General features: G+C 41.6%; 1 protein-coding gene across 3 annotated transcripts in view; it reads left to right on the forward strand.

The window, feature by feature from the left end:
* The window catches only part of COBL (cordon-bleu WH2 repeat protein), a 229771-nt gene that overhangs the window by 181626 nt on the left and 34123 nt on the right, over window positions 1–14022 (forward strand). For all 3 annotated transcript variants that reach the window (XM_008052294.1, XM_008052295.1, XM_008052297.1), the window contains one exon: window positions 9640–9949. In XM_008052294.1, the coding sequence (XP_008050485.1) occupies window positions 9640–9949 (310 nt within the window). The remainder of the gene's footprint in view (window positions 1–9639; window positions 9950–14022) is intronic.

Raw genomic sequence — 14022 nt, forward strand, 5'->3', positions numbered from 1 at the left:
GCTGCGGTGGCCAGGAGCGGCCACTGCACTCCAGTCTGGGCGACAGAGTGAGACTCCAACTCAAAAAATAAATAAATAAATAAATAAATAAATAAATGTTTTTAGCTGTTGCCTCAGAAAATTTTAATAGATTTCTCACATACACAAAATAGAAGCATACACAAAATAGAAGCAGACCATACACAAAATAGAAGCAGACTGAAAAATCAATAAACAAACATCAAAATAGTCTTGGAAATTAAATGAACATCATTAGGAGCATACATATTTAGGTAAAATTTTTTACATCAGTGGATAGAGAGGAAAATCTCACTAGCTTCTAGAGCTAGATTCCACATAACTGGAAAGAAATCATGCTGTCATACATGTTCTCGTGATGCCAGATGCTGGAAACAGGGGAGCTAAGAATAGCCATAAGGAAGAGGGACTTTCCTCTGAGTCTTGCTTTGATTTAGCCACACTGGTAGTCAAGTATGAGGATTAAATGAAGCCAACCTTCAGGCACAATAGAGCTTCTAGAATATATACCATCCTAAATTAGATCATACTCAAGCATGTAATCCAAATATTGGAAAATAAATCTAGGAGAGGGAAAGACATATGATGTGTAGCTGTCCAATTTAATATAACTTTTAAATGAAGTCTCCTATAATAAAAACAGGATAATATAAAATTAATATGTGTGCAAAATCTAAGAAATTTAGACATGTTTAAGTCAGGACTATTTCGTTTCAAGAAAGATAAATATGTCTTGAACCAGCTAAGTAAAATGGGGTTTTGTGTGTGTTGGGGTGGGAAGAGGGCGGCGTTAGCTCACATAACTGGCAATTTGAAGCACAAATCCTATGTTCCAGGAACTGAAACACTGACATGGGGTTGTGTTCCTCTCCAACCAGTGGAAAACTCTTCCACGTGCTGGTTCAAATGGCCGCCATTTATCTAAAACTTTTACCCAATCCATTCATTCCAGCCCAATGAGACCATCTTTCCCAGCAGCTCTGATGGAAAGTTCTTGAGGAGGCTTCGATTGGTCCATCTTAGGACATATACTTACTGCATCCATGGGCTCAGATTGGCCAGGTTTTGTATCATCATATGCCTAACCCTGTGGCCAGGGGTAGCTAGGGGAAGACAGACTTATCGAGATCATAATGAGAAATAGGTTACCTACAAGAAGGCGGCGTACACTAAACACTAAACTGAGAGAGAGTCCTGGGCAGACAAAAGCAGCAGCTGTTTCCTATATGTTCTTTAAAGAACAGCAATTGTCATACAGTTGTCTTGTGATGGAATAAATTGGATTTTTCTCTTCCCAGAGAATCTAACAGACATATTAGGATATTCTAGGTCTAGAGTTATGATTCAGGCAGTGAAGAAACAGGAGTTGACTGATACTAAGAATACATTACTTGACTCTTGAGAGAACCCCGGTCTATTTTTAGATCCATAAATGCTTTTCAAGTCTTCATTATCCTGCCTTCTTGAAAAGGTAAAAATGTGTACGTAGTAGTGCTCCAGAGTCAACTGGTTTTATTGTTACCTTCATCAGGCTGTATCTTTGAGGAGCCCAGGTCTATGGGACATTTCTGACAAGTGCATACATATAAATTGTTAGATAGTGCCCATCAAACCAAAAAGGCTGTGGTTGTAAAGAGGAATGAATGAGTAAACTTCACTTTGAGGAAACTATGCCTAAGGAATCAATTAGAGAAAAAGAGGAAAGCAAAATTGGAGGCCCCTGTTCAGGGCAGAATCCATGTGATACTGGTGGCAGAGGGTCCCTCAAAGGCTAATCCTAAATCCAACCTTTCCACACCCTCTCGCCTGAACATCTGCACACATATGCACACAGATACCATCACATACATAACACAAGACACAAGGGATTCCAGCCACTCAACGTATTTGATGTTTCCCATGCAGCCTTGTGTTTCTGTGCTTCTGCCCACTTTCCATTCAACTACCCTCTCTCTGCCAAAATCATGCTTGCTTCAAGACTGAGTTCAATGGCTACCTTCCTGTCTTCTCTAATTTGAATGAGTGACCTCACTTCTGTGTTCCTGTGGCATTCTCCATGTACTCCACCACTTCACCTTTAACTTGACTGAAGTATATTATGTATATCCAAGAGTTTATACTGGATGTGCGTTTTCCTGGAGAGCAGCAGGGCATTGCAAGAGAATCCATTTCTAGGCGTTATGCCTTTATGTGTGTTATTCCCTAGAAATGATGTCCCTGAGCACTCCTGTGGCCAGCATCATTCCAAGTCTTATCCCTAGCACCAGTTTTGCAAATGTTCTCCTCTCTCACAAAAGACGGACATGCCTATTTCTCATCAGGATTCTCACTGGGATGCAGTTTCCTGAGGTGGACAAACCTTATTCCCAATACCAAGCAGAATAACAAATGGAGATATAGAGAAAAGGTTGAGCAGATAAATAACTCTAATGACTTGGGGGTAAATCCTTTGAACATCAGGGGGTTTTCCAATTTTTCTTTCTGATCAAATTGACAAAGGACCTAATTGAGTTGCCAGATTATAGATCATATAAGCATAATTTTTGTGACAGATCGATTAAGTAACTTTTGACATCTACCAGAGGAAAAGTTTTAAAAAACCAAATGGAATAATGTAACTATAACAAAATTCCCTAGATTACTATGTGAACACAGTTTTCTAGTGCTTTAATCTACAAGAGTGAAAAATATGAACTGAATGTATGCCAAACCCTGCCTCATTCTAGCAATAAATAATCCAGTCATCTTTAAGAAATTAATTGAAAAAGTCTCATTTATCCCATTAAGAAATGTATTTCCAATGACATTTTACCTTTTTGTTTAATGAATGTTAAAGTTTCCGGAATATGTATGCAGTTTTTGTTGGCTGTTTCAGATGAATTATCCCAATGATAACAGTATACAAAAGAATTTAACACTATTAGCTATGGTGAGAGAAAATAAAAATTAAATTTTAATTCATATACATATTATAGGAAAGAGTGATCAATTAAGAAATCTCATAAACATAAAGTACATTTAGTTCCAATGAACTTCTGTTGGGTAGTAAAATAAAATGAACTCAAGGAAGAAGAGATATGCTCTAAAATGCTCCCTGATAAAGGAAGAACTACTTCACTCACTTTTACAGAGAGGGTATGAGCATGAAAATGCTGTGATATTTAGATTCCTTTGGTTATATTTTTATTGATAAAACATTTATTTTTAAAATACCCATACTTACAGCACAAAGCGCAATTTAAATTTACTTCTGTTGCAACTGAACTTGTGATGGAAATTTTCAGATGTCGATTAAAAATGGAAGGAGGGGCATAGCTGTTTAAAATTATTTGGGGATGCATTTTTATACATCAACAACAAACAGGCAGAGAAACAAAAGCGCCATTCCACTCACAATAGCTACAAAAAAATGAATTACCTCAGCATCTTCCTAACCAGAGAAGTGAAAGACCTGTACAACAAAAACTACAAAACTGCTCAAAGAAGTCAAAGATGACACAAACAAATGGACAAAATATTCCATGCTCACGTATTGGAAGAATCAACAGTGTTAAGATGTACTTCCTGCAAAAGGCAATCTGTAGATTCAACGCAATACCCATTAAACTACCAGCATAATTCTACTCAGGCCAGGAAACAACAATACAAAAATTTATATGGAAACTTAAACAACCACAAAGTGTCAAAACAATCCTTAGCAAAAGAAACAAAGCAGGAGGTATCACACTTCTAGACATTAAATTTTATTATACGGCTACAATAATCAAAACAACCTGGTATTGGTACAAGAACAGGCATATAGACCAATGGAACAGGTTAGAGATTCCAGAAGCAAAACTTCGATTTCTCAACTAACTCATCTTTGACAAAACCTCCAGAAGCAACCACTGAGGAAAAGAGAACCTATTCAGTAAATGGTGCTGGGAAAACTGGCTGACCACGTGCAGAAGAATGAAATAGGACCCCTACCTATCACCATACACAAATATCAATTCCAAACAGATCAAAGACCTAAACATAAAACGTCAAATGTTAAGAATCTTAGAAAATGCAGGAGACCTCATCAAACTGAAAAACTTCTGCAAAGCAAAAGAAACCATCAAGAGAGCAGGAAGACAATCCACAGAATGGGAAAAAATATTTGCCAACTGTATATCTGACAAAAGCCTAACATCCAGGATCTACAAGGAACTCAAATGAGCCAAAAGGAAAAAAAACAGCCCCATTAAAAAGTGGGCAAAAGCCGGGCTCGGTGGCTTAGCCTGTAATCCCGCACCTTTGGGAGGTTGAGGTGAGTGGATTGCCTGAGCCCGCGGGTTCGAGACCCACCTGGGCAGCGAGACCTCATCTCTACAATAAACCAAAAAATCAGCCGGGCGTGGTAGCGCATGCCTGTAATTCCGGTTACTTGGAAGGCTGAGGCGGAAGGATCGCCGGAGCCCAGCAGGCCGAGGCTGCGGTGGCCGGAAGCGGCCACTGCACTCCAGTCTGGGCGACAGAGTGAGACTCCAACTCAAAAAAAAAAGTGGGCCAAAGACATGAATAGACACTTCTCAAAAGAAGACATACAAGCAGCCAACAGACACTTGAAAAACTGCTCAGCCTCTCTAATCCAAGAAATGCAAATCACAACCACATTGAGATACCACCTAACCCCAGTAAGAATGGCCATCATTAATAAAACAAACAACAACAGATGCTGTCAAGGATGTGGAGAAAGGGGAATGCTTCTACACTGTTGGGAATGCAGACTAGTTCAACCTCTATGGAAAACAGTGTGGTAATTCCTAAAAAAAAAAACTAGAAATTGACCTTCCATACAACCCAGCAATCTCCCTTTTGGGAATATACCCAGAGGACCTTAAATCACTCAGAAAAGATACCTGCACAAACATTTATTGCAGCGCTATTCACAACAGCAAAAACATGGAATCAACCAAACTGCCCATCGAAACTGGAATGGATTTAAAAAAATGTGGTACAGATACATGATGAAATATTATGCAGCCATAAAGAAGAACAAAACTATGGACTTCACAGCAACTTGGATGGATTCAGGGTCTATCATACTCAGTGATCTATCACAGAAACAAAGAACTCAGTACCACATGTTCTCTCTTACAAGTGGATCCTGAACATAGACATAATACGATAAGAAAGGGATTGGCAGTCGTGATACATTGCTAGGGGAGGAAGGGGGGACACATAACATAAATAAGGGTACCAGGTGAAGTGGGAACCAAAGGGAGGCCCAAACTTTACCTGTACTATGACCACTTGTACACCTAAATCTGAATTATACCTCACATCTTTAAAATGAAAAAATAAAAATAAATAAAATTGTTTAGGGAGATTTTTTTTTAATTATTGAAATGCATCATGTCAGTTTGCATCACAAGATCAGAAGCACTTTATTTTCCCCCTTGTTCCAAGTACCTAGAACATAGAGAACTAAGTCAGTGTAGCTTGAGATGAAGAATGAGCACTGTCTGTTGGCTATTAACAGCAGGTGGAAACCACAGGCATCAGCGTGTGTGGGGAGATGATATATTTTTCTTTCTTTGAAACATTTTCTCTGGGCCATATACATTTGACGAAACTACTGGTAAACCTTCTTTCTTAATGGAACCACCTGCACACATTAAAAAAAGCAATATCATAGGATACAAGATTTCCAATCTACATTTAATAAAACAACAACAAAAATGAATGTATTCCCAAAGTACTTGGAAAGTATATTTTAGTGATGAAATTTTCTTTGCTGACTTTGTAAAGGAAAAACAGTATGAAACTAAGAATGATTGTGTTCATCTTGACGAACTAGTAGCCCTAAGTTGGCATTTTCTTCTTCACTCTTGAGCTGGAGAATTCTCCACGGCTCCCTGTAGACACATATAATGACATTTGAACTATGGGATTACACACTTTAGGTGGAGGACAGTGGAAGGGTTAATGTTCCTTACTGAGGCTCTGTGGCTATTCATTTGAAAGAGAATTTAATCATGAATTTATATTAGGTCTCTACTAAAGACAAAGTAAATATGTTTTTTTTTTCACATTTGCAAAAATCCTACAATAATAGCTATAAAATCTATAAAGTTCAAAAAGATTGTTCATGCCTTAAGAGAATAGTAAAGTTGCCAGTGCATTAATTAACTCAAAAATAATGACTTACATTCTTAGGAAAGACAGAAAATAGCAGAAAGGATGAAGAAAGGCAATGCTGTGTTCCTTTTAAGATTCCTAATTAGTCGCTAGTCAATCGTTTGCATCTGTATTTGTATTGGGGATTTCAAAGACTGATACAATTCTAAATCAATGTTCCAGAAGGGATTTTAGACCCTGTCAGAACCTACTTGCTTATTGTACAGAAAGGGGAAAGGATTGTTCAGAACTAGCAGGAGAACTTGAAATGGAGTGTGGGATTCAGGCTCTTGATTCCATCCTCCTCCCACTCCTTCTGTTACTGCTGCCCCTGTGTTTCAAGTAGGGGTCTCTGGACCACTGGCTCCATGGATCTACCTCAGGGGCTGCAGTGAAGGTGGGAAATGGGACACATGCAGGATCTGGAAGACAGAACCTGGGCCCCAACCTCATTATAGCTCCGAGGTTTGCAACAGCAGCTCCGAGTTTTCCTTTTGTGTTCTGGGTTTCTGTTTAGAATTGCTGAAGAGAAAAAAAAGAGTCTCCTGCACTATTATCTCATTCAGAGATGGTCAAAACATGTTACAGTTCATAGGGTTCATCATCAGAACCAGCCAAAGGAAGAAAGAGACTTGGGCGGGGACAGGATGAGTGAGATGGGCATGTCTGATTCTAGACAAAAGATGCTCAGTTGGACAGAGCTGCGAGCAGAAAGGAGTGATCAGAAATCCCCCTGAAACCAATGCCAACCCAGGTTGGTGCCACACAGGAATATCTGTTTCTTTCTTCAAATCAGTGCTCTCTTTGGCAGCTCCACTCAGAGCCTCTTCAGAAGGTTGCAGCCCAACCTTGAGTTCCCTCTGGCCTCAATTCCTCCACCCTGTGTTCTGAGCTCAGTTCAGGCATCCCATCTGAGGGGTCTGCCCTGTGTTCCCTCATCTGGTCCCATCCCTGTGGCAAGGCGGCCTAGTACTCATGTTCCCTTTACATTTTTGTGTGACTCCTCACCCCAGACTCAGGTAAAGCCCCTGAGAGCGGGTCCCTTACCTGATTCTGTCTGGCACTGTTTGCCGAGGCCCTGGTGCAGGTATGAATGATGCCTTGTGGGCCACACAGGCTGGTGGGAAGATTATCCACAAGAATAGGAGGGCTCGCGTGGCAGGAGGTGAGTTCTGATGACAGCACTCGGCATTAGATACTTTTAAAATGATTTAACACTTGTACACTGGACTTCTTACACCATGTTGATTTAAGGGCTTACAGTTGGCTTTATTTAGACCACTGACCCAAGCTTTATTTTTTTGCCTCGAAACTTCTGAGGGATGATTACAAAACAAAAAAGACCCAGACAAGCATTCCCAATCTTACAGCTGAATAGAAAAGGGGTGAGGTCTGGCTGACATCCCCCTGCCCCGTGGACGCATTCAGGGGGATGTGTGGGCAAGGTAAGCTGACTGCACCGGGGGTGGGGGGGCAGGTAAGAAGAGGCTATAGGGGCAGATTTCTTAAGGTGGCTTTGTATTCAAGTGGTAACTACTAGAGAGGGGAATGGGGAACCGGGCTGGCCCAAGCATTTATTTGGTATTTACTGTGCACCTCCAACCACAGACCGGCTGACTACACTCTACCTGTGGGTGCTTACCTGGAGTTGGCATCACTGTCCGGCATTGCCATTCTGTGAGCTTTATATCTGTCCCCTCTGAAACGAAGTCACCAGAGAGCCCAGTATCTTGGGCTGGAAATTTGAGTTCCCAGTGCTGTCTGGGCACCCACTCAGCAGCAGAGGCCTGGTGATCATGTTCCAGCATCCTTGCAGCCCCGCGGACGGCATCGCGACCTGCCTGCCAGAGCACAGTCCATAAAGTACCCTGCCGGGATTTGAATCAAGGTCTCTGTGACCTGAAAGCTTATGCTCCTTTTCACTGTGTCATTTTGTTTACACACAACATAGATGGGGAAAGAGTATTGGTTTTATTGTCCAGTGATGGTGGAAAAGAGGAGGCAAGAGAGGGAAGGCAGGAAGCAGGACCCTCGCCAGCTGCTGTGATGGCCACACAGTGAGTGGTGTTTCTTCTCTGTATTTGTCCCCCACGGGGAGTTTTGCAACAAAAACTGGAGAGCACCTGCAAAAGTGGGTCCTGAGGACGAGCACTCACTGCATTCAGTATGTCACCTTGTGAGTTTGTGCTGCTCTGACCATTCCCCCTTTCCTTCTGTTCTTTACTTTTAAGACCTTCGGTGAAATGTGTATCCTTTTCAACTTCTTTTGTTTATTTTACTGCTCAGAATCTCGAATGAGCAGCACCGGAAGGGATTTTCTTTTAGTTTTGTCAATTATATGTTGTTAGTCTGCTGTCCAGTTAAGATATGATGGTGCTGAGGGCAGTTGTGATGTCACTGCACTCTCAGGGAAGGAGTTGTCTGGAGTGTGCACTTGGACTCATCTACAGAACTGTGTTCACCTTACACCTCCAGCAACTACCTAGGGGAAGAGTGCCTTTACAGCAAAACACATTGGAAGTCAACAAAACATAGTCCTTACTTCCTGGACAGTCATAGACAGGGCTCAGAGCACATGTCTTGAAGTGTCTTGAAGTGCAAAATCTATTTCTGTGTTAAAAACAACAACAACTCTGGTCCTCATATGGTCTATAATTGTGTGCTTTTGTCCACCAGCCCTATGCATCCAGCATTCTGTGATTTTGACAACTCAGAAGCTCAGTAAGAAAAAAATAATGATCACACATTGCCTGTACTTAACATACCTCCCAACATCTGGAGAGACCTGCAGAATGACTGTGGCATTCCCTTTCTTTAGTATCCATGTTCGACAGAACTCAGCTCTGGCAGTGAGTCGAAACTGTGCATCTCATTTATCTGCTACAGCAAGTGACACTTATTGCTTATTGAGCCAGAGAGCCTCAACCAAGGATACCTGTCTCACATGTAAAAATTAAGGAAAACCAAAAGCTGAGGAAGAGGGCCATTAATATTTCAGGCTGCATTTCAGATGCAATTATGAAATATGTCAGAAGTTCCCAAACAGTATTATTTATTTCTAAGTTTGTTTATATTCCTAAAAAAACTCTAATTATTCTTTGTTTTTTTAAAAGAACTCATTTTAAAACACGTTCCATTAAACCAAAGGTCAGACTAGAAACAGTTGCACTCACCATGTTATAACTTGAATATTTAGATGTGTTTGCCCATAGTCATAGAGAGGATACAGTGGTAAAAGGCTAATTAATCAAATACTGATTTTTGAGAAAAACTTTGCTCTCAGGCACACATATATATGTGACTCCTGAGTTAACATAGCTCAGGAGGAAGCAGTTATGTTTGAATGAGGATCTTCCCTTATTATTTGCATCCTGAATCCCAGATTTCAGAAGGGCCAGACAGACGATGTTTTACTTGTTAGGCAGGACGGAGGCAGGAATGGTTTGGGCTAACCTGTCTTTGCCGTGTTTTGCCCAGTGAGCCTGCCCCTGAGGCCTGGCAGTCACTGTAGCCCAGAAGGAGCCCCGCAGGCCGCATCAGAGGCCGAGGAGACGGTGTCTGTCGGCAGCTGTTTCGCGTCAGAAGACACAACTGAGGACTCGGGCGTGATGAGCTCCCCCTCAGATATCATCTCTCTGGACTCACAACACGACAGCATGAAATCCAAAGATAAGTGGGCCACAGACCAGGAAGACTGCAGTGACCAGGACCTAGCTGGAACCCCGGAACTGGGTCCTCAAAAGAGCCCCTCGTGGGAAAGGAATGCCTCTGGGAACTTGCATCTGAGGTGAGTGATGGGACAGACAGGTGGTCAGGAAGGTTGTGCGTAGCCACTTCTCTGCCTCCAAGAAGGTGCTCTTTTCTCACAGTGGTTCAGTAGATGTTGGGGTCTGCTGTGTGCCAGCAGCCTTCCATAGAAGTCTCCCACCCTGATTTGGGGGGTGTTATCCCCAATCATGTCTTCATGCTGTTTGCAGATACATAGTGGCTTTCAAATATATGTAAGAGTGTCTTATTTGTTTTGATACTTTATGTAAATGGTACCATATTCCATATGTTTTTCTACTCCACATTATTATTTTTTTTTTTTTGAATTGGAGTCTCACTCTGTCGCCCAGACTGGAGTGCAGTGGCCGCTCCCAGCCACCGCAGCCTCGACCTGCTGGGCTCTGGCGATCCTTCTGCCTCAGCCTTCCAAGTAGCTGGAACTACAGGTGTGCGCTACCACACCTGGCTAATTTTTTGATTTATTGTAGAGATGAGGTCTCGCCTGCCCAGGCGGGTCTCGAACCCACGGGCTCAGGCAATCCACTCACCTCAGCTTCCCAAAAGCGCAGGATTACAGGCTGAGCCACTGAGCCCAGCTCCACATTATATTTTTAAAATTTGTCCATGATGGCACGTTTTGTTCATTCATTTATCTATTTTCCTATCATTGGGCACTCAGGTTGTTCCAGTTTTGAAACAATGAACAAGTTGTTCATATATGTCTCTATTTACATGCAGAGTTTTCCAGAAAATAAATTAGAAGAGACTAATTTTCAACTTTGTGGAATATTGGCAAACTGCTTTCCAAAACGTTTGTCCAGTTGGCAGACCCTCTGGTCTATAAATAAATAAACATCTCCAAAGACTAGACATCTTGAGCTTTGCCATTGTACAGGCATCAAATGGTATCGCATATGGCTTTAACTTATAATTCTCTGATTAGTAAAGATGAGCATCTTACTGTATGTTTATTGGCAATTTGGATTCTCTTTTATGAATTGCCTTTTAATAGCCCTTAAAAAAACTGATACGTTTACCTTTTTAAATTATTAAGTTCTTATTTTTCAGTTATTTGCCCATAGATAGTCTCTAAAGCTGTGGCTGGGATTTAACTTTGTTTTCCTTTGTTGTACAATAATTGTCTTTTAATTTTAGTATTATTGGATTTATCCTTTTTCTCTCAGATGTATATGATTTTTACATACTTAAGAGATTCTTCCTGTTCCCTCAAGGTCTAAAGATAGTCTGAATTTCTTGTAAACTGTTAGTGTGGCTTTCTCACATTTGGGCTTGCCTCTACCTGGGGTTTATTTTAGGATGTGGTGTGAACAAGGAATCTATTTTTCTCTCTAACTCATCTATTTTTCTACTTTGTTCAGACGTCAGGTTTCCATGTATGCACTGGTCTGTGCCAACACTTCTTCCACAGCACTGGCTTATCTGTCCATCACTTTACCAATACCACACTGCCCTAATTCCTTGTGTTCCTTCTGATATAGAAAGGCATGTTGATTCTCTTCAGCTCATCAAGTGGTTTCACATGTTAGACGACTTTAAGAACTAATTAAATAAACAATATTATGGAAACATTAACAGAAATCAGGAAAAATGATTTTCAAAAATAGTTTACAAGTCAGTCCCCAAAATGAATGAATGCTTTTATATTTTTCACATTTTGTTTTAACCCTGTTCATATGAACACAAAAATCTTTATCTGGTTAATGTAATTATATTGTCAGTAATATTTTATTCAGATTTCTTTGTACCTACTAGTTTATTGAGAGCACTTTCCCATGTTGTTATACACATTCCCTAATAATTTTAAAGTGTGTTTTTTCAAGTCTAAGGATGACTCCAAGGCCAAGTTTATGTTTCATTAGAAGAGAAATTAGAATGCAGCAACTTGTCCCTTCCTACCTCTGCCCCACACAAAGATGCATTTAGTTGAGGTTGGCCTGTGTTATTTGTGTCTCTGAGAACAGATAAAAATCATGGCATCTCTCTTTAACCATTTAACATAGAGAAAAAAGAGCTTTCTGCTGTAATCTCCAGGTCTGTTCTTCTGATTTGCTTGGGGATTGCACACATTTGAGCGCCACAGCTGAAACTAATCAGACATGTTTAACTCTGTGCCCTGGGGATGCTGCCCATAAGACTCTTAGTTTGCTTTGCTGGTGCTGACCTTTGATGTAAAATCTTGCTGATGTCTGTCTAAATATGAGGGTTAACATTGACTGTGACCACAGCCAGGATAATCATTGCGTCTTTGGAACCTGACCCGTTTTCCAAACAGGGAGCAGGGCATGTTTTTCTGCCCTCATCTCTGGGATGCCACGGAATTTGAGAGTAGTAAGGTGAGGAGGGAAGGCGTTTTGGAACCTAACAGACGTGCAATGGAATCCCACCACCACTAGCTAGTCGTTTGGCCTTTGAGAGTTCACTTAATTTTGCCAAGTCTCACATTTTGATTATGCATTATGAGATAATGACCTCCACCTACTAGAGCTGTCATGAGTCTATAACATGCCCAGTGCAGTATGACACAGCACATGTTGGAGAGCTATTGGGTAGTATCCATTGTCAAAAGTACGTCCTGCTGGTTTAGAAAATGGGAGCGCCGTAAGTCACCTGGGCGGATCACGTTCCTTCTGCAAATGAGCAAGAAAACGGTCTCCGAGCCCCTCAGCCCTGTCTGTGGTACTAGGTTATCTGCCTAGGAATTGAGATGGACTCTCTGCCTTTCACTCCTTCCTATTCCATGAGATGACTATAGTTTTGTTTGCTTTTCATAGAATGAATATAAGAGTGTTTTTTTTTTAATAGTAATGATCTCAACTGACAAATTAGATATGCTCAGAGATTTCAGCATGGCATATCACATATTTATTTCCAAATATATGATTTTCAATAAATTGTAGGGTTACATAAAAGCAATACCTACAGCGGTGGTTGCAAACTCGATGCCTCAGGGGCCAGGTGGGGGCCCAGTGAGGTCGAGAGAGGACACAGAGAGTGGTAGAAGGCAAGAATTTCCTTTGAAAAGAGCAACCCTGTTCCTTCTGGACAGTTGTGGCCCTGCGGACTACGGGCCCTTTGTGACCAGGTTTTGAAGAGAAGACAGAAATATAGATTTTTTAGCCGGGCTCGGTGGCTTAGCCTGTAATCCCGCGCCTTTGGGAGGCTGAGTTGAGTGGATTGCCTGAACCCACGGGTTCGAGACCCACCTGGGCAGTGAGACCTCATCTTTACAATAAATAAAAAAATCAGCCGGGCGTGGTAGCGCATGCCTGTAATTCCGGCTACTCGGAAGGCTGAGGTGGAAGGATCACCGGAGCCCAGCACATCAAGGCTGTGGTGGCCGGGAGCGGCCACTGCACTCCAGTCTGGGCGACAGAGTGATACTCCAACTCAAAAAAAAAAGAAATATAGATTTTTATGTGATGTCTCCCCAAATTTCAAACGTTGGCAATGACGGTGAAACTGAACACATGTGTATACAGGATGTGGCCCATTCCCAGATATGTGCTCTCCTGAGGACTGAAGGATGCAGTGGTCATTCCACTTTTCTTCCAGAGAAAACAAGATCAGTCTACTTGCCGATTTGCCAACTTTGGAATATAGTTGCAGCTATCCAGGTATTTCTTGTGCTATGTTGCTTAAAAAATATCTATTCACAAATATGTTTGGGAAGCCATTATATTCTCCACTTAGGCTCAGTGAAATATTAAAGGCTTTTACAATTCCGCAGCACAGAAACAGGCTTAAATTTGCCCCCCATGGAATGCCTCTTGCCGTTCTCGCGAATGAGTGCTCCCATGAGCACTCCTTGAGAAATGCTGCCATATGTTCTCCCACTGGCACTGTCACGCTTAGGGCATATACAGATCCATACATTCATTACGTGGCCTCTTCTTTTGAAGACAGAGGACTCTTCTTTTGAAGACAGAGGACTCCCTAGACAAGGTCTGTGTTCCTATCTGCAACAAACGACTCTGAGAGCCTGGGCAGCCCAGGGACAGTGAAGGCTGGAGAATGCAGAGTCTGGACAGACTTCAGGGGGCTGTCCAAGCAGCAGAATGCAGTATGCTCCAC

Source organism: Carlito syrichta, unplaced genomic scaffold (assembly GCF_000164805.1).
Source record: "Carlito syrichta isolate Samal-C Ts95f unplaced genomic scaffold, Tarsius_syrichta-2.0.1 Scaffold271499, whole genome shotgun sequence".
Classification (NCBI taxonomy): Eukaryota; Metazoa; Chordata; class Mammalia; order Primates; family Tarsiidae; genus Carlito; species Carlito syrichta.